General features: G+C 50.5%; 8 protein-coding genes across 8 annotated transcripts; 2 read left to right on the top strand and 6 right to left on the bottom strand.

Moving 5' to 3' along the window:
• Positions 1–417: 417 nt before the first annotated feature.
• On the top strand, positions 418–1,956 carry ABOM_001653 (uncharacterized protein; the record flags this gene model as incomplete). The annotated part of the gene is made up of 1 exon (XM_022528783.1): positions 418–1,956. One exon carries the CDS (start codon positions 418–420, stop codon positions 1,954–1,956), a length of 1,539 nt encoding a protein of 512 aa, XP_022393288.1.
• A 534-nt stretch (positions 1,957–2,490) lies between these two features.
• ABOM_001652 (proline racemase family protein) lies at positions 2,491–3,531 on the bottom strand (the record flags this gene model as incomplete). The annotated part of the gene is made up of 1 exon (XM_022528782.1): positions 2,491–3,531. The coding sequence occupies one exon, from the start codon at positions 3,529–3,531 to the stop codon at positions 2,491–2,493; it is 1,041 nt and encodes a 346-aa protein (XP_022393289.1).
• A 1,724-nt stretch (positions 3,532–5,255) lies between these two features.
• ABOM_001651 (uncharacterized protein) lies at positions 5,256–10,719 on the bottom strand (the record flags this gene model as incomplete). Its single annotated transcript, XM_022528781.1, has 8 exons — positions 5,256–5,474; positions 5,525–5,833; positions 5,901–6,783; positions 6,836–7,453; positions 7,517–7,867; positions 7,960–9,590; positions 9,643–10,507; positions 10,559–10,719. The coding sequence occupies 8 exons, from the start codon at positions 10,717–10,719 to the stop codon at positions 5,256–5,258; spliced, it is 5,037 nt and encodes a 1,678-aa protein (XP_022393260.1).
• An 876-nt stretch (positions 10,720–11,595) lies between these two features.
• ABOM_001650 (ankyrin repeat-containing protein) lies at positions 11,596–13,149 on the bottom strand (the record flags this gene model as incomplete). The annotated part of the gene is made up of 1 exon (XM_022528780.1): positions 11,596–13,149. One exon carries the CDS (start codon positions 13,147–13,149, stop codon positions 11,596–11,598), a length of 1,554 nt encoding a protein of 517 aa, XP_022393261.1.
• An 81-nt stretch (positions 13,150–13,230) lies between these two features.
• ABOM_001649 (ankyrin repeat-containing protein) lies at positions 13,231–13,818 on the bottom strand (the record flags this gene model as incomplete). Its single annotated transcript, XM_022528779.1, has 1 exon — positions 13,231–13,818. One exon carries the CDS (start codon positions 13,816–13,818, stop codon positions 13,231–13,233), a length of 588 nt encoding a protein of 195 aa, XP_022393237.1.
• A 1,372-nt stretch (positions 13,819–15,190) lies between these two features.
• On the top strand, positions 15,191–16,249 carry ABOM_001648 (uncharacterized protein; the record flags this gene model as incomplete). The annotated part of the gene is made up of 3 exons (XM_022528778.1): positions 15,191–15,624; positions 15,686–15,797; positions 15,863–16,249. Coding segments are annotated over 3 exons (933 nt in total), but the record flags the coding sequence as incomplete, so codon positions are not given.
• Positions 16,250–16,518: 269 nt separating this feature from the next.
• On the bottom strand, positions 16,519–22,753 carry ABOM_001647 (ATP-binding cassette transporter; the record flags this gene model as incomplete). Its single annotated transcript, XM_022528777.1, has 7 exons — positions 16,519–17,854; positions 18,713–18,967; positions 19,015–19,130; positions 19,197–21,149; positions 21,206–21,760; positions 21,810–22,384; positions 22,435–22,753. 7 exons carry the CDS (start codon positions 22,751–22,753, stop codon positions 16,519–16,521), a joined length of 5,109 nt encoding a protein of 1,702 aa, XP_022393277.1.
• A 442-nt stretch (positions 22,754–23,195) lies between these two features.
• On the bottom strand, positions 23,196–27,259 carry ABOM_001646 (terpene cyclase/mutase family protein; the record flags this gene model as incomplete). The annotated part of the gene is made up of 3 exons (XM_022528776.1): positions 23,196–24,593; positions 24,655–24,949; positions 25,260–27,259. 3 exons carry the CDS (start codon positions 27,257–27,259, stop codon positions 23,196–23,198), a joined length of 3,693 nt encoding a protein of 1,230 aa, XP_022393171.1.
• Between the last annotated feature and the right edge of the window lie 356 nt (positions 27,260–27,615).

The following is a 27,615-nucleotide window of genomic DNA, read 5'->3' as shown; positions in this document are numbered from 1 at the left end:
AAGGAGTTGCTAGCTTTGCATTGAATGGGAATTAAGCCACGGAGAGGATTCCCAGCTTTATTTATGTCCTGTCTAGAAAGGTCGTTGTCAAATTGAGATTGTGTTTACTCTGAGGGTTATCCGCCCACGTGAGCGGCGTCGGGCAGGGCTTCTGTGTGAACGGCCCGAAAGCCGTGACCCTCGGGTGCTTATACCAAGTTCTCTATTGCGTCTACCATGTAAATTTTTAACAAAAACCGTGATCTTATAATGCGTTTCATGTATTCCGTTCAGCTCCATATCCTGCTGAACTCTCCCTCAATCTATTATCATTCCGTTGATAAACCTCCACTTGGCGGACGCTACTGACCCTTATTCCACTACGAGGATATAATCAACACCAAGAAAGCGTTAGCCTTGTGTTGAGTTACAGTAGCTATGAAGACAACAACATTACAGAGTGAAATACATACCTTTCACTCGGGTCGGCCACAACCTGAATCCTCCTCGAACATATCCATATTCACTACAGTTGACCCCAGCACTGCAGAGCCATTGGCTACGATCCATACCACCACGCCCCAGCAGCTCGACGACGCCATTGCATCTGCCGAAGAAGCCTTTCCATCATGGTCGCAAACTTCCCCAGCACATCGAGCTGCTATCTTGCTACGAGCTGCAGCGATTCTAAGACAACGTAATGACGAGCTAGCGCTTACTGAAACCATGGACACTGGGAAAGCATGGTCGGAGACGTCTACTGTCGACGTTAGCACCGGTGCTGACGTCCTTGAGTACTACGCACACCTCGTTTTAGGTGGCCTTCCAGGGCAACACACACGCTTGGGATCCGATGCGTATTTCTCGACGAGCCATGAGCCTCTGGGTGTTTGTGCTGGAATAGGCGCCTGGAACTATCCTCTTCAGATTGCTCTCTGGAAGTCAGCTCCCTGTCTTGTTGCGGGGAATTGTATGGTATATAAGCCGAGTGAGGTCACACCTCTCCATGCAAATACCCTTGCTCTGATCTATATGGAAGCTGGACTGCCACCGGGAGTCTTCAATGTGGTTCATGGTGATGGACCCAGTGTGGGAGCCCTATTGGTGGCTCATGAAGGTATCGCCAAGGTGAGCTTTACTGGCCAGGTCAGCACCGGCAGTAAGGTTGCTAGCGAGGCTGCCAAGGGCCTAAAGGGGATTACGATGGAACTCGGAGGGAAGAGCCCCCTGGTGATACTTCCAGATGCTGACGTTGAGGAGGCAGCTGATATTGCAATGATGGCCAACTTCTTTTCAAGCGGTCAGGTTTGTACGAATGGAACCCGTGTCTTCGTGCCTGACACCCTTCTCAGCCGGTTTGAGGGGGCCTTGATCAAGCGCTGTCGCGAGGGGATCCGTATGGGGTTTCCGACGGACCGGAACACCAATTTTGGTCCTGTCATTAGCGATGTTCAAAGGGACAAAGTCAATATGTATATCAAGCATGGGCGTGAGATTGATAGGGCAAGGGTGTTGTATGATGGTGCCCTTGATTCTCAGAAAGACTTTCCATCAAAAGAAGGCTTCTGGGTGCCCCCTGTTATCTTTACCGATTGCACGGACGACATGCGCATTGTCCAAGAGGAGATATTTGGTCCAGTTATGAGTATTCTACCATATAAAACTCAACCTCAGGAGGAAGAGGATTGGCTACATGACCTGATACGACGGGCAAACAACTCCCCGATGGGGCTTGCAGCAGGTGTTGTCTCATCTGATGAGGGATTTGCTCAACGTATTGTTCAACGAATAGATGCAGGAATAGCCTGGATCAACACGTGGGGTGAAAGCCCCGCAGAGATGCCTGTCGGTGGCTGGAAGATGAGTGGCATAGGATTGGAGAATGGCCAGGAAGGCATCCAAGCATACCTTCGGACCAAGAGTACGCTGGTGCGGTGTGGTAGAGGTTCTTGCGGCAACGTTTTCACCAAATCCTGAAGCAATTCTCTCCAATAACATGAGCTCTTGCTGCACGAAACTTTGACTCAATTACTACTCTGTCCAAGGTTCCGCTGACTATTGGGAGTACTATGGATGGATTGTAAATTTGACAGGGTGTGAGTGTGTTAGATAGCAAGGCTCGGGGCTGATTACAGAGAATACAAAACCTTCATGCAATGTGCTTTTTAGTATCAGTTGCATGTCACCTCTTAAGACACGCCTTGTGTCATAATCTGACAATTTGTCAATGGGGAACTCCCCCGTCTCATGAAGTAAATTTGACAGCTGAGTAGGGCTAGAGGTTTCGAGTCAGCTGATTTCCTGTATGGGTAACTCTCTATTTGGCCCGTGGACTGTGGGGTGTCGCCAAATATACAATACACCCAGGTCAGGCAGGCTTGAGTCTGAGAATATTTCAAGTTTATGTATGATTATGTATGATTATGTTGAAGTGAATGATAGACATCTCTATCTCCGGCGAGGATTGCCTTGAGCTGTCAGCATATAGCAATAACTTTCGAGTCTGCCTCGTCATTCCTCAGAGTCCATTTTCCACACGTCTCCAACCCGCAACCCCTCTGGGAATGGATCCGTCGCATCTAAAACAACCTGCTTGAAGCTTGTAATCCAAGCACTGCCTGTCACAGAAGGATAAACGGCATCATAATTTCCGACCTTGGTGGTTCCATGAATACGGCCGATAAACTCCGTCCCAGTAATGCCATAATGGTAGAGGGGCTCGCCATCAGCTAACTCGCCTCTTGCATGGAGAGCTGCTAACCGGGCGCAAGTGCCAGTGCCGCAAGGGCTCCGATCAAGTCGTCCAGGCGATACAACAACTGTGTTAAGTGAGGCTTTCCCGTCTTTATAGTTTGTAACGGGGTCTGTAAATTCCAGAATGGTGGCACCGCGGATTTGCGGATTTTCAGGGTGGACCGGGTCGGTCTGCTCTGCCATAGCACGCTTGATGCGCTCGCCAACTTCAACGATATTGGCTCCTTGCGAACTCTTTATCTTGATCCCCACGGAAGCAGCATCTACCAAAACGAAGATCATGCCGCTGTAAACGATATCAACCTTAACAGTACCGAGTCCTGGGACCGTGATCTCCTTATCAAGGGCAAAGGCAAAGGCCGGAACGTTGTGAAATCTGACTCTCTTGCATTTGCCGTTGCTGCAGTTGGCATATACAGTAACCAAACCAGCTGGTGCATCCAGCTTCACGACTGTTTCCGGCTCTTCCATGGGGATTATACCAGTCTCCAGGAGACATGTAGCCGTCGCGATGGTGTTGGCTCCGGACATAGGTGGGTATTCTTCATGCTCCATGATGATGAACCCAATGTCGGCTTCGGGATTGCACGGAGGGAGAAGAAGGTTGTGACACATGGCAGGGCAGCCGCGGGGTTCGTTGAGCAGAAGGTTACGAAGCTCGTCATTGTTCTTCCACACGTACATCATTTTCTCATACATGGTTCTTCCGGGCACATCTCGAACACCTCCGACGACTACATCACAAGTTTCCCCGGCACAGTGAACACCGACGGTGTTGAAGCTGCGTTTGAACGGCATTTTATGTAAGCGAAAACCGAGTTCAAAGCGATAACTAATATTCAATAGAAGGAAGAGGAGATGGGCTTTCAGGACCTCGACGATGAGTTGGGCGAGTAACTTAGGAACGGAACCTAGACCAGGAATGAATGGCGCATTTAAATGGCCTGCCCTAACGCTCACGTCGGACGGTCGAACAGAGGGGTATATCGGCTAGCCACCCGAGAAGTCAATCTTGAAAGCTCTAAGTCTAGGAAGTTTTTCTCATGATTAGGAGTATGGGGGCGGATCTTGCTACCGTGTCACTTCCACACCTGGACTGAACTCGTCCATTTGTCCCTATAGCATGTAATGTTTGATAACGTTTAAGCCACTTAGCACCGAGATGAGTCGCCCGCTCAGGTGACCGGTATGTCGAAATAGTTTGGGTTGGTAATACCCATTTGACTGGAATAGGCATCCTGATCCATCATCGGTAGTATGCGAAGGGTCCAGCTCTATAGAGATGGCTCGGGCCGGATGCCGTGTCTCGGCAACGGCATGGGGGACTATAAATACGCCAGATGTCATGAGCAACAGATTCTTTGCATACGCCGCGGCTGTTGCTGCCGCATACTCTTGCCATTGCTTTGTTTTGTGTGAATCTGAATAATCGCAAATGCCTCGGATAAGTATTGATCCAAAGTCTTGCTGGTTCCATCTCAAAGCATAAGACCCCATGTTGTCTTGCTATTCGATCCCGAGTTATAGCATCTTTCATGACCTGGCTGGCAGAAGCAATCAGACCATAGAAAACGTTTGGCTCCGTAGTGGGCCCTTTCGTCCGTTGAATTGTCATATTCATATCGCACAACCCACAGGATAGTGTCGAGATATCATGAGTGTAATCTGCTTTGAAAAGGAGGTCTTGGTCCTCTCCGGGGTAGGTACACCGTGACAAGGGCGGATACTCAGCAATAACTGCAGATAAGTAACTATTAAGTCGACTCCGGCCTAGCATCTCCTCAGACTGCACATTGCATAACACTATCAAGACCACAGCTGGGGGCTTATTCAAAGTGCCCGTCTGTCCAAACTTCCCGCCAGCCATGGTCTTGCCATAGTCATACTGTACCACGCCTCCGGACGGGCCAACTGGCTTGCTAATCACCACATCGCTAAGGCGTATATCGTTCTCCTGACTTGGAACCCTTCCACTTATGCTAACCATCAGGTCAAATCTCATGGTTTTGTACGTGGATAGCATGTCTTTGGCCACACTTGGCGCAGAGCTTGTGCTGTACACACCGACTGGCAGACAGTATGACCGCAAATCTCACCTGGTCGTCGGGGGATTGGGGCAGCTGTGGATGATTTAAATCCAACATTGACTTGGCTGCAGCCATTTCCAGCGGCAGGGAACAAATCCATCCTACCGTGTAATCCTTGGTGGGAACCCGTCTTGAAGATTACTCATCCTGTGTAGACGCATCGGTCTATGGAGAAATAAAGATAATACACTATATAATCGATTACTTAAGAGTAGCCTGGTACATACGACCACAGGGTGTGGAGAACAGGGCTTCCCGTCCGCTCAGCCGTACTTAAGCCACACGCCGGGAGGTTAGTAGTTGGGTGGTTGACCACCAGCGAATCCCTCCTGTTGTATGTTTTTTTGGTATTCTTTTTTCTTACCAAGCTAGACTGGTTGGCAGAACGCATTGACTTAGAAGGGTTAGAGATAGCATAAATCAAAGTATATCTAGTTAGGGCTGATCGCCGGTATTCAAGTGCACGTCGCCTGAACCCGGAACAATCGACCAACCGTCCGCAGTGAACAGCAAATGCCGGTTCCTCCTCATCCTCTCAGGATCAACGTATACCTTCATCGCTACCGAATTTGTCCCTATATTGAACACACGAAATATGATATAGATGTTCTCTGACCCTCTGGATCCCGATGCGCCTTCAGAAAAGGATTGCATCTATTTTCAGTTAGCAGCAGATACGTCCCCTTTCTACATGCGATACGTACCCGCTCGTATTGGTACTTGCTCATGTAAAAGGCCGTTTCGCAGGAGGAGGTAGTGGACTTGACTTCTAGGTAAAAACGAGGTCGCTTCCCCGCCCACAATTCGGAACTTAAGTAGCCTTTTGCGATGAGGAAGGAGGTCAGGATACCTTCGCTGTCGGTATACACAAGGTCGGCTGTCTCACGGCCACACCATGGTTGCAAGTCGATGTAGTCCTCGTGAAGTTGAATGTACTGGCGGATGGCGCTTTGCCAGTTTTCTCTGGAGAATCCTGGTAGATTTGGGCGGAGACGGGATAGGACTTCGAATACCTGTGGATGAATGAGTCTATCTTCTTGTTTCCAGGGTTATGTCTGAGGCTTTCATGCTGCTACTCACAAATAGTTCACCAGCCGCACCTATTCGTTTGTCTCGCTCGAGCTTCTCTAGCGAACGAAGGTGGCCGGTATTGCCGCCTTGTTCGCGGAGATGTAGGTTCTGGAACTCACTGAGGAGTGGTGTATCGATAGAGCCCCGAGTGGGAAAGATAAACTGGCGCGCAGCTGAGATAACGTTCTCTAAGATGGACCGATATTCTATATCTACGGGCGCAGCATTATAGGTGGGCATGGGGGTCGTCAGGAGAGAGGACGGTGAAAAGCTCCGGAAATTAGGCCTGGTCCTTGACGATGGCACAGTTTCTTCTCCGATTTCACCCGACACGACTGATGGCGTAGGAAAGGTTGCACTGGGTGTATTTGATTCTGTGCCGAATTGGTTGCTATAGCCAGATGCTGCATCGCCACTGACCTCTTCCGCCTGACGGTCGTCGTTGCTGGTTGTCAGGTCGATATCGTCCTCTTCAGCAACTTCTTCGATCTCAATACTCACAACTCCCGCTCGATCAAGGGTCGCGGCGACATAGGGAAGTGGAACTTGTAATACTTTCTCCATCACGTCCAACGCTCTGTCAGGAAAAGGCGCGCATATTCTTGTGGTTGGCTCTGTCATGATCCATTCGAGAAGAGCTTTCGGTATTCGGTCCACAAAGCATAGACATTGTGCCTTTTCATCTCGTGGCACGTATATGGTCAGATCAGTATCGGTTTCATGCAGATGTAATTCACTTCTCGATACTTCCACCAAGATATCTTTTCCGTCCTGGTTTAGATGCAGTTCAGAGCTAATCCCATCCGTGGCACAGACCTTGATTTTTCTAAGAAGCTCATAGAAGCCATCCTCACTCTTTAGCATTCTGGGGCTATTGTAATGTGCAGCGATGCTGTTATTTTCTGCCATTAGCTTGTTTCTTTATATTCGACGAACTAACGTACCGCAGCAAGCCATACGCTCTAAGAGCTATTTCTCGATCTTTTGACACCAGAGATTGATGGGAATCATTGCCCACCCTTGAAATCTCTTTGACAGAAACGGACAAATAACGTCGTTCAAGTCCAACCCAGTTTAGAAAGGGCTCCAGTCGATGTATGTCATTGACACTAAAGTCGAGAAAGTGGGCCTTTCCAGCAAACCAGTCGTACAGGTGTTTACGATCCGCGATTGAGAATGCTTCGTCGCAGCTGCGGAGCAGAGTCTGGCCATTGAGATCCCGTACGGGGAACACTTTCGCATCCCGGATCGACTGACTATCTGGTACTTCATCGTCTGTTTGGAGGTACTTATTTAGTAGCCAAATAGTCTCCTTAACTTCCTCAATAGACGCAGACGTGCTTCCCTGGTCGACTAATTTCGTAATCACCATCTCAAGCGTCAAGGTTTGTACACCAATTGTGTCAACAAAGAACTCCTCCAGACCTTCGTATTCGTCGTTCAAGGCTATCATCCCGTCGATGTTGGTGGCTTTTGACCATAGACATTCCGAAGGATTATGCCAACCCCATGAGCCATCCTCATTCTCGTGGTAGATAAGGTCATTTTCATAAAACGATTCCCTGCAAGCCCTGTCATCAGCCACATCTTTCTTTGTATTGCGGCGGAACGTCCAAAGAGCCTACCGGATATGTTCAATGTCTTCTTCCATCTCCTGCGGCAATAATCTAGCTAATGAACGGTATAGGCTGCAAACATCGCCCTCTTCCGCCCGTTCGTTATGCTGGCTCCACAGTACCAGCTCATCTTTGACGTCCATCGCATCAGCATTGCGAATCCCCAGGATATCTTTAAAAAGTCTAGCGACGAGGTCGGTATCGGGAATGTCGCTATAGAGTTTATGAAGAGGGTTGACTTCCCAAATATGCTCTGGGGATTCCCATCTACAGGATTTCGGGTTATCCCACCTTACAGAGTGCCAAGGCTTGCTGGCCGGACGCGGAACATAGACCAGGTCATACTTTTCAAACACGTTTCTGTAATTGAAGTTAGCCTCATCATCGCCTGAAAGATTGAGGTTATACCATCGTACCGGATCATTTTCCCTGTGATATCTGGGGTTACGGACTCCCGCCATCTCGTGTATAGCCGATTATAGAGATCAATGACTCGTCCTATATCCTGAAGCGGAGAAGGGCATGGGTTTGCTTTTTTGATATAACGCAAGATGACGAAAATGAACCCAATCTCAGACTTGGGATATCCGAATCCTAGGGCCTTGGCGACAACAGATATGTCTGAAAGTTGTGTTTGATTCTCTGCTACGACAGAGGAATCCAGCCACGGAAAAAACTCATCATCATGAAGAAATTGCTTCGCATACTCTAGATGTTCGGTGCGGATGTATGTTTCGCCAATGGGGTGCAGCCTGCCATCCTCACAGGGGACCTTGACTTGCAAGAGCTTTTTGACCAAAGCTGGATCGGCCAGGACTTTGTCTCCTCCACTGAGCCAGTAACGTAATAGAAAACCAAGAAATTTCGCTGGGTGGGCCTCACCAACGTGCGCGCATTCCATACTGAGGCTGCCGTCTTCAACCAAGGGGATCTCATCGCGGATGTTAAGCACTTCTTGTAGCCATTTTTGCCACGTGCGACTTTCCCCGTCAGGCGTCTCTGGACTGTTTTCGTTGATATAGTCTGGGTGGAGGATGTAACTATGTCCAGAGTAACCGGACTCAGGTTGTAGTAGCTGCTGGGCCCCGTACTCGTCATGGCTGGGGAAGTACAATCTGCTTGCCTGTATTGATGGCAAATTGCCTCGATGGTCGCAGATGGAGGAATTCTTGTAATATGCAAATTGATCTGTCTCTGGGTCAAGGTGAGCGGTCTGGTAGAGGAAAGCTAGGTGTTTTCGAGAAATCCCTAGATCTGGAATATGCTTGTTAAGAGAATTGAGTACCCAACGACGCACATCAGGCACCTCGGCCTCTTCAACCCCCATTACGCGGAAGAGCGCCTTTCGCCTTGCGTTAAGCTCTGCTGAGGGCTCTACTAGGCATACACCTGTTGTGGGTGGAATCTGATATCGCGCGACGAAGGAAAAGTATATTCTAGGGCCAAAGACTGATATGGGGGTCCAAGCCCCACCCGCAAGCGGAATGATCTTAAGCCTTCTAATTCTGTTAGGATCCTTGGTGCAGGCTTCAATTAAGATATCCGCGACACGAGTATGCCAATCATCAGATGTGTCAGGGGCGTGCAATTTAGATCCAGAGCCTTGATCCAGGTCCTGCTCAAGCCTTACAAGAAAGTCGAACATGTGCATCCAGAAAAGGCCATAGTAGTTCAAGAGATCTAAATCCTTGGCTTTATATTCGGGGGCAAGATATTGTTCGTCCTGTAGGTCGGGGAGTAAATACTCCCCATCTCTGTCAAGATAGCGTGATCGGGTTCGCAGCATAAATGGGATCTGGCGTATTTGGCTATGTGTTCTGGTCCACAACATTGCTTCTTCAAGAAGGCAGACTCGAATTCTGTCTACCAACCTGCCCCAGAAGCTATCTTCAGACACCTGTGTACTCTGTGGCAAGAACCGCATCCATGTGTAGCGAATGGATGGATGCTGGGAAACACTCAGGTGAGACAATGCTTGGACAAAGGCCTTTGCAATGAAGGGTATTAGAGCAGCATTACGAGCAGATGAACGAACAATATCCTGACGACTCGCATCCGTGACAAAGTCGGCTTGGATCAAGAACTAATTCATGTTAACTTTCACCGCTTGCACAGGCCAACCATGAATCACTCACATAGAATCCCATTTTCCGAATGGGGAGGAAGGCGTAGACGTCTTGTACCTCGATGATCGGCGTAAGGTCCGAGCACATAGGAAGAGCAACGACCACATCTGATGTAGCATAGGCATTGCTCTCTATTTCACTCTGTGTATAGGTACGGTTTTCGCTCTTGGGAAGGTGGCATGCTCTTTCAGTTACGATATAGTAATCTTGCCTTGTTTCTCGAACATTGCCCCCTTCAACAGTTTGCCGTCGAAGTGTGGTCTGCCGATCGCCACGTCCAGGCTCTCGAGTAAATATCGTTGAAGAGGTCTCTTCGCCGCGATCATTATAGATTTCCACTCCAATCCGCCGAAGGTTCTTCATGAATAGAAGGAATGTCGCCTGGAGCTCTCGAAATTGCTCTAGTGTGGTCTCGTATTGGCGAGAGAAGCTTTCATCTGTGTTATGTTCATGCAAATACAGAGTAATCCGTGTGAGGTGAGGCTCAGGGATCTGCTCAGGCTCTTCCCAGACGGGAGATACCATTCCCATTCCGGAATCGCCAGGTCGGTGCTTGAACGAGAATGAATACTCGTCCGATTGAATATGAACTTTCCAGGCCACCATAAAAACAGACTTGAACCCAATCCCCTTTTCACCGATATATCCTTGAGCTCCCTGCTTGGAGCTCTTTCCCACACTACATATTGCAGTCAAGTTTTCAGGAGTAAAGCCGTCCTCGTTACACTCTAGCACAATCCGTTTGGGATAGACGCGAAATGACACGAAGGGTATCTCTCCGAGTGATTGTGCCATATAGTATAAGTTGTCATCCGCATTCTGCAGTAGCTCGAAGACAAATCTGGCACTACTATTGTAGAGGTTTTTGGATAGTCTGTTTAATGTCAGATTAGACAGGCACACAGTCAGTTAGATGGCTGCATACGTTATCACAGAAGATCCGATCATCTCATCTTTCTTGAGCATGGCATCCTCGACCTTTCGCCGTACCTCTGCCGACATGGTGCCGAGGACAGTCTCGTCAAGATAGCCATGCTCCACGGCAATTTCCTCCACTAGCCGACGGGCACTTTCCGTTCTATACATATCTGATGCTAGACTTGATGAGAATTGAGTGTCAGAGATCGGGACCGTTTCTGCCCAGGTAAAACCGGCCCATAGCCAGGTTACCGGAATGGTGGCCAGAACGAGGGGGGAAGCGTTCTTCTTAATTGCGGAAAGGTGCCTTGTTGCCCCTGGTAGTTAATACCCTGGCGCTCCCCACTTATCACGGCTAGCGTTATGCGAGTTGACTGCGGCGGAACGACTCCGTAGAATTAACCCATTCCTCATTCATGGAATTATAGGCCAATCGACGCGCGACGGTAAGCCAGCCTTCTACGGCGGACTAGCCCATGCTAACGAATATTAGGTCACATCTTGCGATTTTCTGCCAAAATAGTAGCGTTTGATAGAAAGCCTCGGCTACACGCACCCTTGAAACATTCAGTGTCTGACTTGCCCCAAGTCGTGCTACCACCACCAGGGATTGGGATCCTGGCCTAGGGCTCCTGGGGGACTGTTATCTCGGAACTGGACCAGTTGATCATCCGGAAATGTGAATTTAATTTACAGCATATCGTTTTTCAGTGTAATAGTGCGTCGGTATCGGTAAAGTTTGTAATATTGTATGCATATTGTCCATGAGCGTTATTTAGTCCACCGGAGGTAATGTGTTTAGTTCACTTTGTTCTGTGAGGTCCTGACGAGTGCTGCGTAGTAGTTATAGATTAATAGGCCTTTAATAGGCCTTCCATGCTGTCTGGGATTGAGAAACCTTCAAGCTTGTGTCTTCCTAATTCGTCTTCCAGTCATTCCAATAATGCTTGCATGGACCATGTTATCTATTTGGTGGATGAGCTAGACATACGCAGGGTAAGCTTTATAGCTTTGCCACACGGACTGACTGATGTTTGTAAATATCTAGGCCGAACTATCGTACATTGCAATGAGGCCGTGGAGCCATGACTCCCTGGATTCATTGGGCTGTAGAGCCAGGAGCTCCTCGCTAGAGGCCTGAACCTCTAAAAATTGATGTCCATCACACAACCGGATTTGAAGCCTCTCCTGGTAGTATTGGTCCATACACTGGCCACAGAGATCGATATCAGGACAGGTTTGACACACAAATCGTCCTTCTGTGACTGGCGCCGTCTCTTTACAGAGATCGCACACCGCACCATCTGAGAAGCTGGGATCGACATTCGCATCGTACAGAAATGCCGTGCGGGCAGCGGAGACATCACCCATGTAGAGCAGGCATTTCCCTAGCCGATACGAGACCGACCTTGCCTCCGTTAGGGCTCGGGTGGCAAGGGTGGTGATGCCCTCCCTCAGGGCTGATGTCCGTTTCTCTTCATCGAGTGAAGGAGCCAATAGGGGAGCATCTCCTATTAGCGTCTCCAGCGTCGGCGGATGTCGAACCGCCCAGTCTATGGAGGAACGACCGAACCAGTCCAGTTGCAACCGATCGGCCCCCAAGGACAACAGGAACTCGACGAGATCAGTCTGTCCAGCCGCCGCGGCCGCGTGCAGGGCGGACGACCCATCATAGCACGCCGTCACATCCACGCCACTTTCCACTATCAACTCAATAATGTCTCGGTGACCCTTGGTCGCAGCCTTTGACAAGACGGTTCCTCCGCACCAGCATGGGCGGAGCCAATCAAACTTCTGCGCATTGGCCGCGTGCAGAAGAACCCGAAATGCATCAACACCTCCCTCAACGGCAGCATAGTGCAGGGCCGTATGGCCTCCGCTGCGATGGAGGGCGCCTACTTCAGCGCCAGCATCCACCAGCAACTGGAGGAGGTCTTCCTGACCAGTCCAGGCAGCCAAATGCAGCGCCGTTTTTCCATCCCCGTGGGAGACGGAGACATCTGCCCCCATCTCCAGAAGCAAGCGGGCGAATGCAGTACATCCGTAAAGGGCCGCTAAATGAAGGGCCGTGTTTCCTGACGCATCCAGTGCGTTGATCGCGACGCCTGCACGACATAACGAGGGGACGACGCTAGGATTGTTGCCCGCTACGGCCGCATGTAGGACGGTTTGACCATCCGGTTCCAGTATGCCCACTGGAGTACTGTGGGCGAGTAGTGATTCCACGATCTCGACCGTCCCACAGTACGCGGCTAGATGGAGGGCATTATTACCGTTCGTTTCGACCAGATTCACATCGGCTCCGGCTTCCAGCAGCAACTGGACGACCGCGGCTCGCTGATATATCACCGCGGTCAATAAGACCGTGGTTTCCTCGTCCCCGCGCACGTCCACCGGGATGCCCTGCTCCAGCAGAAATTTCACCACCTCCACACTGCCCCCGGCGGCTGCGTGGTGGATGGCCGCATCTCCCCGCTCATCGACACTGGCGATATCGGCGCATGCTGGAGCAGGAGCTGGACGGCATCCATGTGTCCGTGTGACGCCGCGATATGCAACGGGAGCAGGTGCCCCCGGCGCAGGAGATGCACGTCGCATCGAACTCTAACAGGAGGCTAATCATTTCGCATCGTCCCTGATACGAGGCCAAGCGTAGCTTGGAGTTGATCGCCTCGTGGATCATGGGAAAGGCCGGATGGTCCCGGGCAATGTTGGCGCCAGCTCGAGAAGAGTCCTAGCCACTGATTGATGGCCTAGCGTCACGGCCGCCTCCAAGGCGGATCCCCACTCCCAGTTCTCCTTCGATGGGGTGGTCACATTCCCAGCGCCGGACGCGAGAAGCTGGCGAAGGACTAGTTCCTGGTCATGGGCCACCGCCCATTGGAGGGGCGTGTGGCCATCGTTATCGGGCAGGGAGATGGGGACGCCAGCTTCCAGCAAGACCGCGACGATCTGCACTTGCCCTGCTGCCGTCGCATCATGAATGGCTGCTCGGCCATCGATGAGTCTCGCGGGATCGGGGTCTCGCCTCACGAGCTTCTGAACGCAGGCGACTTGGCCCTGTGTAGCCGCCCAGATCAGGGGCGTGTTGCCATCGTTCCGAATCAGCGTGGGCGCCCGGTCATACAGCTCCTGCGACAGGAGCTCGTGAAAACGATGGGCTGTCTGGATGAGGGCATTGAGGTCCGAGACGCTGAGATGCGACGCCACCCCCAGGATGATTTCGCCGGGTTGATGGACAAACCACAGGGTAGTAGACGATGCCATGGTAGTATGAAGGGTGCGAAGGTGCAATAATGTCACGTCCACCATCCGACACAGAACACAGGACAGGGAGGGTGGACGGGGTGTGAATACGAGCTGGAGGGGGGTGGTGGATCTCATTCTAAGCCTTCCATTCGCTCGCCAGCCACAGCTAGAATAATGATCGACATGTCGTGCCCACTGGGCAAGTCGATCTCTCGTGATAGATTAGGTATAGAATCAGTTGATAAGGCCGCCTCATCTGTGCTCACTCGGTCTACCGTCGGTCAATCACTCTCCTAAGCCCTTCGAGAACCGTTCCAACATCACTTGCTCTGTAGATTTCCATACCTGCTCCATTGCTGTGAGCTATGGGCCACCAATTCTGCCCCAGTTCAGAACACCCCTTTACAGCCCTGCACACTACTCGGGCCATTGTAAAGCCCACCGGCATTGGTCTTTGATTGGAATAACTCCACTCCTCACTCTGAGAAGATAAGCCGTTCGTGTCCCGAGTTACTTTCCTGATCCCCCACAGGAATATGCGTTGTGGGATTCAATCTAAAAGACAATGGAAGCCACCTGACTGCGCTTTCTGGCCCATTATGGTTGAAAAATCACGTCAGCTCTATGTGCATACCACCGCACCCCTCGCATTTATGACCACCCGTAGATGCGATCTTATCGGCTTAGATGTAAGTTGAAACCCCTCTCGAGGGCCAGAGATCCATCCGTAGCTCGAATCCCCTCTGAGAGAACCCCAGCTGGGCACTCAAGGCCAAGGCATCCGTCTGCACGCGGTGCACCCAGAGCCAATGAATGTTACCTTCCCTATACCGACAGCCCTATGTTTCTCAGCAAACAACGCCAATCGGACCCAATTCTTTGATATTGACCTGTTGTATGTTTTTCCCGTCTTATTCTTGTGAAGTTCGTGCTGTCTCTTCAATCCTTCGTTGGGTTCAAAAAGATGACATCATGTATCTGTCGTCCAAGAAAAGCAGGGCTGGCTCCAGAGAGAATCACATGCTCACACTAGGCCGGAAACCTGTTAGCGCTGCCGAGTCAGTGCCCCCCGTGCTTTCCAGGTGATCATCTTTAACGGACATGGAAGCAACATTGAATCTCGGGCTCCATATTCAGACAGTGCAATACCTATCAGTACTAGTCGCAGCTCTTGAACCCTGGCGAGGTTCTCTGTTTTTTGATAAACTCTAGTTGCAGCCCCCTGCCATGAATCTCTAGCCACGACCTGGCCTTATCTCTCCCCTTCTCCTACCGCCTGAACTGTGGTGATTGTTGCCCTCGATATACATCCTCTCGATACTATGTCAGCAACTATTTGTTCTAGGGTCGTTAGTCTCGATGAGCTAATTCCTAGGGCCGTCGATATTGAATGCGAAGGTATGAAAACCGACAGCTCTCCTGGGCAACGTCACTCTGTCTTACATCACCTGCTGTTGCTGTTGCTGACGCATGCATTACTAAAGAAAAGGACGTGGAGAAACTAATCCCTTGGGTATTCCAGTACTCTGATACTGCAGAGGAAGATTGCACCATGTCTTGGCCAGAAGTGGAGTACAAATTTAGACATTTCTTTGACGAGGTCTCTTCCTACTGCGCCGAGTTGAAAGGACAAGAGTCTAGTGGTACAGGGGTTGCAAGTGTTCTCAGAGCAAGCGAGACGGTAACCTTACTCACAAAAAACTGGAAAGTGTCCGAGAGAGAATATTTTAAACACTTTATAAGATGGCAGGGTGTGATGTTGGGGATGTTGATGAAGACTATCTATTTTAGTCTTGGTATCAAAACGCAAGACCCTAACATCCAGTGAGTTGTTAGTCCCTGTACGTAGGTGCACACGTGGCCTTTGTATTAACAATCCTCAAAGGTTTGCTTTATTAGGACTTAAGCTAAAGTATGTGATTGGTGGTAAACAATTTATCGCTAGAGCGGAGGGCGCAGCTACCGTTGACGGCCTACCAATTATCTCTTACACTGGTGTATGTACATGTGGTCGAAATGACTACTTTTCTTTTTTCTGTAGTTATCCTTCTAACATTTTTAGTGGTTCAGAAAGCAGACTTGGAGTGAATTCTTGGGTGAGACGCTTAGTGTGATGCTGGGGCAGCTCGCCAAAAATCTCAGTATGCAGACTGGCGGCGCAGGTTCCCGGGAGCAGGAAGTATTTGTCATTGGCTTTCACGGGCTTTATCTTCACATCGCCCGTGGGCTTTTCACAGCCAGTATGATTTCTAGGGTGCATTCGAAGGGATGCTCAGAGAATGAGGTTTTTGAATTGAAATTCACGCAGGGCTACAACCTATGTTCCAAGAAAGATTGGCTCGAAGCCACACGTGCTTTGTCAAGATTGTATCGATACCTCTTGAGTGGAAAGGCAAAGGTCGGTGCTATTCAGGCATATATGCAACGGGGTCCAGATACTACCGATGCTGTGTAAGTTGTTGTTGCTCTCTTTGACCGATATTATGGCTCTCTGAGACCCCCATGTTACAAAGATCTATAGTATGCTAGGAAGGACATGCGGGTGAATGCCTTAATAAATGGATGCATATCATAGGACTTGGTTATTTGTGTTTATAGTGATTTTGTAGTAGATGCATGTCACCAGTAATCCTCTATAGTGGAGAAGGGTATATAATTAGACATTATATAGGCAGTATTCATAACATCGATAGTTCTATATACGCTCACCCACGCATCTCACAAGATTATCTCAACAGGAACCTCAACTTTGGCAGCGCGGCCTCCAGCGACCTTTTCCGTGGAATAAGATAGAAGAAGCTCCAAGATATAAATGCGGGAGATGAAGCAAGATTGAAAAGTTGGCACAAGATCGTCGTGCTTTGGAACGGAAACTGGGACAACGATCGATGCCTTATATGATGTTTCTTCATTCTTGGAGGTAGGCTGATAACTCAGCAGGGAAGACGAAATGCCGGTACTGGATGATTGTATTTTGGTCCATTGCGTTGATGCAATATCAACTGTTGGAAGCGTCAGAGGTTGGATGTGGTCCCCTCGGGCTAAATCATAGTTTTGGTCCTTCGTGAATGACGGATACTGTTCCTGCGGCCCTGCGTGGAAGGATGTTACCGAGTTCAACTTGGGATAAACTTTTCGCAGGCGAGGGGGAGGTTCTGTCCCAACTGCGGTGAATCTAAGGGCTAATTCTATCGAGGTGTTGACCTGGCCGGCGGCATCAATTCGACGGAAAGAAGGGCGTATGGGCTCAGCAGGTGAAGTTAAGATAGTCAAGTGGCCAGCACATTTCCCTCTCCAGCCACGTCTAATTCGGAGCACTTTTCGAGATGTGAGCGCATTGATGGCAATGTCGCTAGAGCTACCCAATGTACCAGAGGGACGTATCTTGACCGGTCGAACAACGTTGGCTAAGCACTTTTTCGGGTTGGCTTTACCGCAGAATGGCCTCGGGATGTTCACTCGGATGTTGTATTTTATAGAAAAGCATTCTGTGTCGCTCTCTTTGCACATTGAGGGCGGCAATTTGGTGTGAGCATTTTTGATGCCTGTATCATCCGCGTCGTGATCGCATGCCGTGAGCGGCAAACTTTCCGGCACAATGAATGTAAACGGGAACTTGTAGCACCAACCCGGCTCTAGAATCGATGCTGGTTGATATGAACCCTTCTCAATCGGATTATGGAGTCTCATAAACGTATGACGACCACCGATAAGTGGCGGCCCATTAATGCCTCCCCAGGTCACTATTCTCGATATCCCTTCCAATGTGATCTGAATATCCTCGAAGGCGGTTTTTTCTGCCACTGTGATAGTCACCACTCCTTCGATCTTATCTAACGTCGTGAATACGGTTGGGCGACTATCCTCGCGCCGGCGATGTGAATAGACACCGACACCTTCGAGGAGGAGCTCCCGGTGCTCAGTGCACATGAGCGTAAGAGAGCTGGGATCTTGGCCATGGCCGTGTTTCTTCCACCAATAAGAGTGAAGGCAACGAGATAGTGGAACACGACGATTGTGAGATAGTACGTCCTTCTTGCACTCGGAATACTGCCTGATAGTCGTCTTCAAGCTCGATCGAGAAGGAGAATCCGGGATGCAGGATATGCTATCTTTTTCTAGTATGACGGATCATCACTACCTGCACGGGAAAGCTGGGGTTGATCCGTGGACGGTCCGTGCCGGGCCGGGGGTTTCTCTGCCTCCCGGACCGCCCTTCAGAGGTATGTACATACATCGAGTCAAGTCTCTATATGACGTGCTTTTCGATTAGATCTAGACTACTTTCTCCATATATCCATATCCACGGAGACCGTGACGAACTCCCCAATCACATGGCCCGGACGGCTATACTTCGGTCGGTCAATTGTCGGATGACGCCGAAAACCGAACGGCGTAAAGGTAGATTAGTGGGTATTCATTTGTTGGAAGCGGATAATGCACTGATATGTAAGCATAAAGAGCGAGTCTATGCCATAGGTTGAATGGTCTTTGGTATATCCATAAGTTATACGTTCATATACTTCCGGGGGATGGTCGGACTATTTTCTTATTGCTCCACCAGGAATGACTGCATCTCGGCAACATACATTAGTACATTGGCTATGAACTTCGTATTTATAAATACAGTAGTGTGGCCATGTGTTAGAGTTTGTCAGTGCCTGATCGTAGGAGCTACCCAAATCCATGTCAATTTGTATTGTTCAATTATGTGCTGTCGTTGAACATGGTACTATGCCAGTAGAACCTCTCTAGTTTCTCCGTAAGACAATGATTCTATGAACAATTATGTAGATAAGCAACGGGTGTAATATTCCAGGTTTCTGTACAAATACAGGTACTATATGCTCCAATTTCCACCATAGTTTACGAACAAGATAGCCCATAAAGAATTTAGTGTCTATCGAGCTACCTCCCAACATCCCCATCCAACTGCTGCAACTTAGCCATTTGCCAATATTTCCCTCCGAGCTTCATCAACTCGTCATGGCGGCCCCTCTCAATAATGCGTCCGTGGTCCAAGACTAAAATCTCATCGGCATCAACAATCGTCTTGAGTCGATGGGCAATTGAGATGACGGTCCGGCCTTGCATTGCCCGCTGGAGTGCCTCCTGGACTAGTGCTTCCGAGGCGCTATCCAGCGCAGAGGTTGCCTCATCAAGCAAGCTAGGAAGAGTCAGAAAATTACATATATAAATAGGATCGTATCTTACAAAATCTTCGGTCCCCATAGAAGGGCCTTGGCGATGGCCATGCGCTGGCGTTGGCCTCCGGACAGAGTCGATCCGTTGGCCATGACTGGGCTGCTCAACCCTTGGGGGAGGGATAGCTAGTCACGATCAGATTTGAAAATGAAATGGGCGACCTGTAGCTGGTATGTGGATAGAAGACGTACCACGAAATCAGCGAGTCCCACATCCTTCAGAGCGGCCATGATCTCCTCGTCTGAAACGACTCGCTCGTCACTCTGCAAACACTCGCGCAGATCTTCACCAACCAGACATGGATTCTGGTCGACCAGTGCCAAGTACCCTCTGTAGTTGTTGAGATCATAGCGTTCAATAGGAGCTTGCCGCAGCGTTATCCGGCCGGATTCAGCAGTGTAGAACCGCTCTATCAGACTAACCACAGAGCTTTTGCCACTGCCAGTGGCTCCGACAAGAGCAATAAAGCTACCAGCTCGGGCGCTGAATGTGATATCCTCCAGTGTTAGTTGGGATTGTCGATTTGGGTATCTGAAGTTGATGTGCTGTAGCACCAAATCCTCCGTGGTATTCGGCACAAGGACAGTGGTATAGCCCTGCTTTGGGTCATTGTCTGGGAAGGTTCCTGGAGAACCATCGGGTCGCATTAACTCCGTCAGTCGAGAAGCAGCAGCATGAGCACCTGCAATGTCTGGTGCATGAGCAAAGAGAGTAGCGGCAGACTGGGACCCCCAAACCGTGGCCGCGAAACATATGAAAAATTGTTGGATGGTATATTCGCCCGACGCGATGAGACGGGTACCGCCATACCAGAATACGAAAGCAATACTCAGTATCCGAAGTGACGTGGTACACGCATGCAGGCCAGCAGATATGACCCAGTACCAGTGTTGCCTGTCTCGGTGGCTTGCTCTTTGGAATGATTCTATAACGGTGGTTTGCAAACCGAGTATGGTCACTGTTTTGATAGCTGAGAATGCTTCATGCGCAATGGTCACGGCGTTTGTGTCGCGCTTCACGTGCTTCTGTACCTGTGCCTCGATATAGTATTGCAGGAAGCTGGACATGGCTATCAATGGGACTGTAGCCATTGCTGCGACCCCGAGCTTCCATCCAAAGATACATCCAACTATGATCCCGGTCGCAAGCATTACGATGCTTTCGGTTACCAGTCCGAGCGACGTTCCTGATACACCGGTTATCTTCGGAGTGCCTGACGAGAGGAAGCTTACCATGCTTCCAGTAGAATGACCCTTGTTCTCGAAAAAGATAAGGTTCTTGAGCAGCAGTGCCTTGAATAAATACGACCGCGCTCGGAGGTGCAACTGGGATGCGGACACCGCAAAGCAATAGTTTCGGATACTGTACAATAAGAACACAACAGCACCATGGTAGAGGTACAACCGGGCCCAGAAGTAAACATCGTGCCCTCCGGTACTTGCACCAGGGCTAATGATTGATATGATCCCATTGCCGAAGAAGACCGCTTGAATGGGGTATGTCATTCCAGCCAGCCCGCTGAAAATGATACCCGTAACAACGTAAGGCAGCTCAGGCTTATTTAAGTGCCAAACTTGGTTGATGCTGCCTTTCGGTGATGAGCTCGACCATGGATCATCCTCAGCTTTCTTCGGGGCATCGTCGACTGATATATCCCTCGGCTTAATTTTGAGATAATTTGCAGAAGACAACGACTCTTGAGATTCGTTGCTCTGTCGGAGTGCCTGGTGCTCCACTAATTCTCGGTACACCACAGACGTGCTCATTAACTCCCAGTGGGTGCCTTGATTTAAGATCTGGCCGTCTTTCATGACAATTATCATATCGGCATCTTGGACTGTCGATAGCCGATGGGCTATTATCATGGTGGTTCGTCCGTAGGCAGCGCTGCTCAGAGCCTCCTGAATTTCCTTTTCGCTTTGACTATCCAAGGCAGCAGTAGCCTCATCCAGTAGTAGGATCGATGGCTGCGATATAATGGCACGGGCAATTGCGAGCCGTTGCCTCTGTCCACCAGAGAGACCTGACCCATTAACCCCTATGATGGTATCGTAGCCGTCGGGGAGACTGTTGATGAATGAATGGATGTGCGCGGTCTTGGCAGCCTGGATTACTAGTTCTCGAATTACAGATGGATTCAGTGTCTGTTCCTGTATGAGAAAGTTACTTCATACAAACCAATGGACACTGGCAGACATACCTCGGTGGTAGGTTTGGGCAGCCCATGAGCAATATTCTCAAGAATCGATGCATGGAACAAGGTGACATCCTGGCTGACGTACCCAATCTGAGACCTCAGCCACGAGACATTCATCGCATCAATGGGGTCATTATCCAGCACAATCTCCCCGCCGATGGGAGAGTATAAACGTGCCAAAAGAGCGAAGACTGTCGACTTACCAGATCCCGATGGTCCCACCAAGGCGACAGTGTGGCCAGCAGGAACATGAAAACTAATCTCTCTGAGAACAGTTTGTTCCGGTCGCGAAGGATAAGCAAACCCTACATTGTCGAACCAGATCTCTCCCCGAACAGGACCGTATATACGTCCCGTAACTGCCATGGGATTAATTGGCGAAACACGCTCAATAACCGAAATGACCCGGTTAGTTGATTTGCTGGCCCGGGTCACATCGACGACATACGGCAACGCTTGACACAGCATCCCGCCTGCGACGACTGTTGCATAGAGGATGGACAAGGCCTCTGAAACCGTACAGAGTCCCTGGCGGAAGAGGCGATCCGCCTGCCAAAACTAACCCTACTTATTAGCAGGGCTTTTTACATACTCGAGTCATACGTACACCCAACCCGTTAGCCCAGTGCAAGATCGTAAAGGAGCCTGCCACTATCACGCCAAAGATTAAACGCTCCCGAAAATCCAGAGCAGCCGGCTGCAACAACATATCGTGATACTTTCTCGCATACCGTTCTTGGCTTCGGTAGGCAATAACGCTCCTCATAGCATTGAGGACTTCTTGGGCCAAATTGTCCAGTTTCACGGAATGGGGCAAGCCTCTTTGCTGTGTCCCGCTTAGCCAAGACCCCATTAGTCCCACCAGGAGAATCATGGCAATCGGCTGCGATATCATTATCGATGCGAAGCGTCGGTTCTGGATAAAGGCGCAGATGATGGCAACAACAAAACCCGATACTCCGGAGATAATGTTGCCCACCTTCTGCGAGATGCCCGTCTGAATTAACTTCATGTCCTGGTCGATGCGGGACGTGAGCTCTCCTGTGCCGACGACATCGAAGTACGCCATGTTCTGCTGCAGCACTGAAGAGAGGTACCTTTGCTGGAGACGACGTGCAATCTGTTCCCCGACTGCATTGAGCCCCCATGTGCTGATCATAGTGGAGACGAAGGACCCGATCGCTGATATGTGTCAGATGACATGACTGTTGAATTAGTCTCGAGTCCCATACCGATGTACACCAGGAGCAGGGTGAGATGCTGAACCCGGTCGCGAATATCCTGTGGTGTTTTCTCATCCCCATTGATGAATTCACTTGCCAAAGCCCCGAAAACAATCGTGACCAAGGGCATTGCAGCCCCGGCGACCACTGCGCAGCTTGCCGATACCAGCCCTGCGCAGATCAGCGGCGCGTTTGCATATCGGAAGATCGAGAAAAGGTTCGCCGTGCTGGGGTCTATGCGAACCTGACATTCAATGATGTCGGCGGCGCAAGGCGTACTAGAGATCGGCGGGATTTCGCCCAGCAGAATCTCCTCGTCCGACATCATGTGTCGTCTTGAAGCGCATCGAGCGCAGTGTCAAACTTGCCTTGTTGTCTGAAATGAATGACTGGCAATGACGGGCATGTCATGGTCACGTGGATCATAACATTCCCAATTCCTGGCCAGATGTCAAGTATTTGGGATGGCTAACACGCTGGTGATCGATGCACCACATCTTTCTACACTACCACGGGACCGTACTGCTCTTGTTACCGATTTATCTTTGCATAATACAAAAATGATAGAGCATAACGCCACAATTTCCATTAGATAGCCCGAAATCCTGATAACTATTCAACAGCATTTACTGACATTCCCCGCACGCCATACAAAGTCCATTCTTAGATAATACCACTGCATTGTCCCTAAAGCTTTCGAGAGGGATTCTTCACCCTGATGTTTTAATGTGGAAGGGCCCATGGATCTAGGCTAAAAGGGGGCATCATACTTATACTACGAGCCTCCAGAGCAGACGGAATTGCAAAAGCATTCCCATAGCCTCGGAGTACGTCTTGCCCGACGGGCTTTCATTATATGGAATGCTTGCAGCATCGGAGACGTCCTTTGCCTGCACCTCGTCGATGTCAAGCAAAGTCATCAACTGTCTGTGGATGGAAGGCCATGCCTCAGATCGCGTCTTAAACAGCAGCCACCAGTCACCTGCAGCATCCTTGCCAATCACCCTACAGACATTACGGGTGGGGTACAGGCGGCAATGCTCAATATCGTTGATGTAAGACGGTCTGCCCAGTGCATGAGGCCTGTCACTGAGAGGCACGCCGGGGGCAACAACGGCAGCCGAGAAGTCGGTTTCAAAATACCTGGCTTTGTGCTGGTTGGTATGGGTCATGAAGAGCAGGTTCGAATCGCCGACAAGCGGTGGAATTTGCATGAATGAGTCTCGCTGAATGGCAGTCATCGCTTCGACTTGTTCCTTGGTTCTGTGCTCCATGAGCGCCTGCCGATTCTTACGCGCCAGGGATGCCAAATTATTATCCTCGAGGACCTCGCTCGTCTTGTGCACCGTGTAAGAATTGAAGAATGCATTGCCGATGAAGCCCTTAGCGCCGGCCGGGAATGACTCCTTGAAGAGACCCCATACATTGAAGGGGCTCATGACCATGACGGTACGGCCGGGCGAAGGGTTCAGGGCCGTGACCATGGTCTTCACCCACCATGCGGAGACGACATCAGGCTCGCTCACGAAGGGCACGTCGGCTCCCTCCGGAGTCGAGGCGGCCAGCTCCTCTTGCGCGTTTTGCCTCATCCGTTCCACGCAGTGTCCCGGAACGCGGATGGGATGCTCTTCCTCCTTTCGGAACCAGAAAAGTTCGAATAGGTACCGGAGCCCAAAGAGCACAAGACTCAGTCCAGCAACGAGCCGTCGGAAGTGGCCATAGTTCTCCCGAGCGACTCCCTTGCCCAAATTACCCAAGGGGTCCTGGTCAAAAGGAACAAAGGGCGGCACATCTTCCTCCCGGTCTTCGAGGACAGCTATCCATGCCTTGAAGAAGTTGGTCCGCGCGACGGCGTCAAAGAAGGTGTGAAGATAGCTGACCGTCAGAAGCGTGGCATCTGGAAAGACAGCAACATGGACATGCAGCTGCGGACGGTCGGAATAGATCCAGTCCGCCAGCTCTCGGGGGCTATCCGGATGGCGGACTAATGGAGCAAACTCCGCGCAGGATGGCGACAGGACAGACTGGTCCTGGCCGGTTTTCGGCAGCCGCGCGCCCAACGGGTGTTCATTGATATTTATGCCATACTCTTGGGTGGTAAAGCCGAATGCGGGGCGGGTGCTCTTGTCGTACTCGGCCGGTATGTGATATTCGAGCTTTCCGTTGTCCTATATACCGCATTGCTATGTTAGTCTTGTGGGGCAGGTTGTGGTTCTCGAAGGTCCATACATTCAGTCGCAGACGAGCCCCCAATTGACCCCAGTCGCCGATTTCCATCAGCCGGTCCAGTGCGCCCTCGAGTTTTGACGCATCAAGGACGTCGTCAAAGCGGAAGGTAAAGTCATGGGAAAGACTACGTAGATAGTGCAAATCATCCCAGTACCGCAGAGGGACAATTCGATCGGTAGGTATAGTTGCTGGCCGTGCACGGCCAAAGACAGAGGAGAGACCCATTGCTGCACCTTCCGTGGGGGATTCGATACTAGTGTCGTCTGGGGAGGGGTGAGTATCTTTCAAATACCACCTGCTGAAGCTCTCCCTCGTGTTAATAAATCATCAAGGGGTTTTGTGTTCCTCTGCTACGAATTAACCCTGGCGTGGGACAATGTTGCGGGTACCCCTTGCTTCTTCATACGATTCTTGACCACTCCATATGCAGTAAAGGATAAAAGAGCGGTATGCCAGGAAGTGGGACATGCATTCCAGTACTTGCTTTTTACTACAGGAATAATGCCTCGTATATGCATGTTTGCTATTAACTTAAGGAACTGTCTACACACTGCGCTCACATGGCCATCTTCAACCCAACCTAGCCTTGAACCGCCCGGAGATACCGGCCGAGTGCCATCACCGGAAAATAATGTCGATAGTAGTCATAGCCCAAGTAAAAATGATTTGGGAATCCAGTGCCCGTGTACACTGGCTCAGGCCAGGTAAATCCAAGACCTTGCTCCGGCCTTTGAGAAGAGACCAGCCATCGTATGCCACCTTCAATCGCGATGTCGGTGGGGGGAAGATGAGCCAGTAACCCCATAAGCGCCCATGCAGTTTGCGACGCCGTTGATCGTTGCTCCTTTCTCTTAGAGTTTTGGTACGACAGCAAGGACTCACCCCACCCGCTGTCACCATTTTGCTGAGACTTCAGCCACTGCAGAGCTGGTTGCGCCAAGTTGAGCACCAGTTTATCGTCCTGAGAGAAGTATGCCAGACCACACAGCGCATGACTAGTCCCGTAAATGTAATTGCACCCCCATCGGCCGAACCAGGATCCATTCGGCTCCTGTGTAGAGGCAAGGTATTGGATAGCTCGTCTGCACGCTGCACGTATTGCGGGAAACAGTTGGCACAGCTGGCTTGCGTTGCCTTTTTCTGGGGCCCGGAGAATCATCAGGCCGAAAGCCTCCAGGATTCGGCCGGTGATGTCTGCGCAGGAGGTGTCACATAGACTGTCCATGTCGCTGAACGGGATTTTGTTGAGGAATAACTTATCATTCTCCACATCGAAGGCCGCCCACCCTCCGTCGGGGTTCTGCATGCCCAGAATCCATGTAGCTGCGGCGATCACGGACGTGGAATGACACGATCTGGCGTCATGTTTCACTTGCGCAAGGATGATCGCTGCCGTGTCGTCTATATCGGGATAGTGGCTGTTTGTGTACTCGAAGCTAAACCCCCCAGGCGCAAGTTGGGGCCGGTACACACGCCAATCTCCGCGGGGTTCAAGCAATTGGCGGTCTCGGATCCATTGAATCGCGCGATCTACGGCCGGCTGGTTGGGTGACCCGGCATCGCAGAGGGCAATTGACATCAGAGTCGTATCCCATACGGGCGAAACGCAAGGCTGGACCCGTTTACCTTCTGCATCCTCCCAGGCGAAGTTCTCGATCGCCTGGATGCCAAGACGGACAGGGGGATCGTCCAGTTTGTACCCTTCCAGCATGAACGCATACACACTGGCATGCATGGGCGGGAAGATTCCGGCCCAGTCGCCGGTGGGCTCCTGGCGCTCCAGAATCCATTTCATACATTGCTGCCGTGCGTATGATCGGAGCAGAGGGAATGAGCGAAGTCCGTTCAGTTGATAAAGCAGCTTGTCCAGGATACTGAATGTCAGCCCAGTAATGTCGCCCTGGGACAGCAGTTCCCAGAGGGATGGACCGTAGGGCACATTTTTGCTAGCGGGGGCCCGCCATAACTCGTCTAGATAGTCATTCTCCGCCGTTATTCCGTTTGGGAGCGCGTAGACAGGCTGATGATGGCAGATTATCAAGAGAGGGGCAATGGTGCCGCGGGCCCAAGATGCGAACTTGTAGATATTGATTGGACAAGTGGCAGGGAGCAGAATCAACTCCACAGGGAGCTGGGGTATTGCCTTCCATGGGAACAAGCCGAAGGTTGCTAGGAAAATGCGAGTGAACACGCGAACCTTGGCAACCCCGCCGGCATTGAGAACGAAGGCTTTGGCTTGTTGCATGGCTGGGGTGTCTACGCTCACCCCTAATATTTTCAGCGCGAGATACGCTTCGGTGGTGGTCGAGACATCGCCTGGAAACTCGGGCGCTAGACCCCAGGAGCCGTCGCAGTTTTGCTGAGAGAGAAGGTAGCGACCATAGGCTGCACCATCAGCTTTCAGGTCGAGGCCCAGAGCCTGCCGGAGAAAGATATATTCGGCTGTTATGGTGGCATTTGACCTCATCTCCCCACACCAATGCCCATCGGAGTGGACCACATTATATGTATAGTCCATAGAACGTCGTAGAGTTTGCTCTACCTCTGGAATTAACTGCTCTCCTTCCTTGAAGGCATCTTCGAACTCTCGATATCCAGTCGTCATTTTTTGGCAGTCCTGGTTGGGGGTTGATTGATTGTTGAGAGCCCTTCATTCAGCCTACGGATAGAGATCTAGGAAGTTCGCAATACAACACCTTGTCAATATATGCCAGATATGGATTTTGAATCCAAGCCTGCCTAGTGATCTGACTACTGAACTTTGTTTGCTTCTGCAACTGTCTCCTGGTAGGACAATCTTATCACTGCATAATTACTTCCCCGTTTCCTGCCACTCATTTGGCAAAGCTCCGCTTTTTCCTTGCTTTGCAAAAGAAAGTATGAAATAGCGCTGCACTTGCAGACCGCAACATGCCCCTTGCATGTACGCAGTGGACACATCTCTTTTTCTGTGACAAAGAC

This window comes from Aspergillus bombycis (assembly GCF_001792695.1).
Source record: "Aspergillus bombycis strain NRRL26010 chromosome Unknown contig00008, whole genome shotgun sequence".
NCBI classification, from domain to species: Eukaryota; Fungi; Ascomycota; class Eurotiomycetes; order Eurotiales; family Aspergillaceae; genus Aspergillus; species Aspergillus bombycis.
The sequence above is the reverse complement of the archived record's forward strand: the minus strand, read 5'-3'. Positions and strand labels throughout refer to the sequence as shown.